The 1805-nt window shown below is 39.7% G+C and overlaps 1 protein-coding gene across 1 annotated transcript in view; it reads right to left on the minus strand.

The window, feature by feature from the left end:
* Positions 1–1426, minus strand: part of PHLPP2 (PH domain and leucine rich repeat protein phosphatase 2) — a gene marked incomplete at its 5' end in the record, with an annotated part of 74314 nt that extends 72888 nt beyond the window's left edge. The window contains 1 exon segment of the mRNA XM_014589414.2: positions 1285–1426. Coding sequence (XP_014444900.1) covers positions 1285–1426 — 142 coding nt within the window.
* Positions 1427–1805: the final 379 nt, after the last annotated feature.

A 1805-nucleotide genomic window follows, 5' to 3' on the forward strand; every position in this document is an offset into this window, starting at 1 on the left:
CTCTCTCTCATTCTATTCCTCTCTGGTCAAATTAAAAATAAATAAATATGGTTAAATACACACACACGCGCTCGCGCACACACACGTATATATATTAAAATAAATAAATAAAATGGTTAACAACATGGCACTCTTAGAATACTACTGTAACTACTGAATGGTGACAACTATTGGGTTGTCAGAAAAGTCTTAAGGCATTTTTGCATAGAAAAACACAAAAATATACATCATGACTTTTCAGACAACCCTATATATAAATATAAGTAAGGAAAGACCTTGGGATCAGCAGATGGTGTAATGATTATGTCACTGGACTCCCACATGGCCAACCGCAGTTCCAGTCCCAGACCCAGAAGTTTGAAATTCATGCTGTGCAAGTGTGTGCATGTCCAAAATCCCGAGAAGAGAATGGAGAAGGAGTTGCAATGTGGCCATACCCACTGAAGTGAAATTTCTCACTTTCTGGTGAGCGCAAGCGTCCTATAGCAAAAACCTCAAAAAAAAACAAACAAACAAACAAAAAAAACGGAAAGACCTCTGATAGATATAGTTTTAAAATTTGTATACAGAGGACCAGCAGTTGGCGTAATGGCTGTGGCTGGACTCCCATGTAGTCGACAGCAGTTTGAGTCCTGGACCCAGTGGCTTAAACTTATGTTGGGCGCGTGTGCACGTGTGCCCAAGATCCTGAGAGGAGAATGGAGAAGGGATTGTGGCATGGCCATCCCCCCTGGGGGGCTGATTTCTTGCTTTCTGTCTCTATGTCTCTCTCTGTTTTTCTGGCGAGTGCACATGCCCTATAGCAAAAACCTCTCAAAAAATTTTTTTTGTATACAGAGACACATACTCATGCATAAGCATACACATGTTTAAAATTACAGAGAATATCCCTAGAATGCATAAGAAGCTGGCAATAACAACTAGATTCATGGAAAGGTGCAAGTAGTTGTAGAATGGAGAAGAGAAAAGGACTTAATTTACTTCCCACTCTATACACTCTTTTATAATTTTAATTTTATTCTATTTATACTTTTCAAAATACTTTTTTAAAATTTAGATATCTGACTATGGTGTAGTCTAAATGAAAGAATTCTCCAATTTTCTTTCACCAACAGTTTTTCAATTTAAGAATCATAAAGTCAGCATTCTAAAGACAAACCTTTTTTCAAGTCTAATGACTCCATCATCAGTTCCAGGACAATTAAAATCCTAAAGTCCACTTCAAAGCAGAAACACAATTATTTACATTGCAATAGAATTAAAGGAGTAAAATTTAGATCTCACCTGACCAGGTCTCCATGAAGCTGCAAATAAAGGCTTTCTCTCCCCTCTCCAGCACATATTTCTGACGCTGGTGTCTCTACTGTGCAAAGGACCAGATGTAAGTCAGACGAGGAGGAGGAGGTGGAGGTGGTGGAGGTGGAGGTTGCAGTGGCAGTGGTCGTGTCCGCTCCGTAAAGGTAAACACAGCCTCTCTTCACATCTTCTCTCAGCCAGTCTCTCTCTCGGGAACCAAACCTACTTCTCCTATTCAAACAAGTTCTGCTCCCATTGCGTTTCATATTTCTCTAAAAAACATCAAGAGAAAGAAATCATTAGCTACATCTGACTGAATGGCACACGTTCAGTCCCCACCTCTCTTGATATTCACCAGCACACTAAACTCAAGTACCTCCTCCTCTTGTGAAGCCTTCCCCATCAGACATGTTCCTAACTTGGATAACTAAATTTGCTGTACTATTAGCCGCTCACATCTCTATCCAACATCACTTTTGAACCTCTCTTCTTATGTTTTCAGAAAACTG

This window comes from Tupaia chinensis, unplaced genomic scaffold (assembly GCF_000334495.1).
Source record: "Tupaia chinensis unplaced genomic scaffold, TupChi_1.0 Scaffold000355_1, whole genome shotgun sequence".
Taxonomy (NCBI): Eukaryota; Metazoa; Chordata; class Mammalia; order Scandentia; family Tupaiidae; genus Tupaia; species Tupaia belangeri.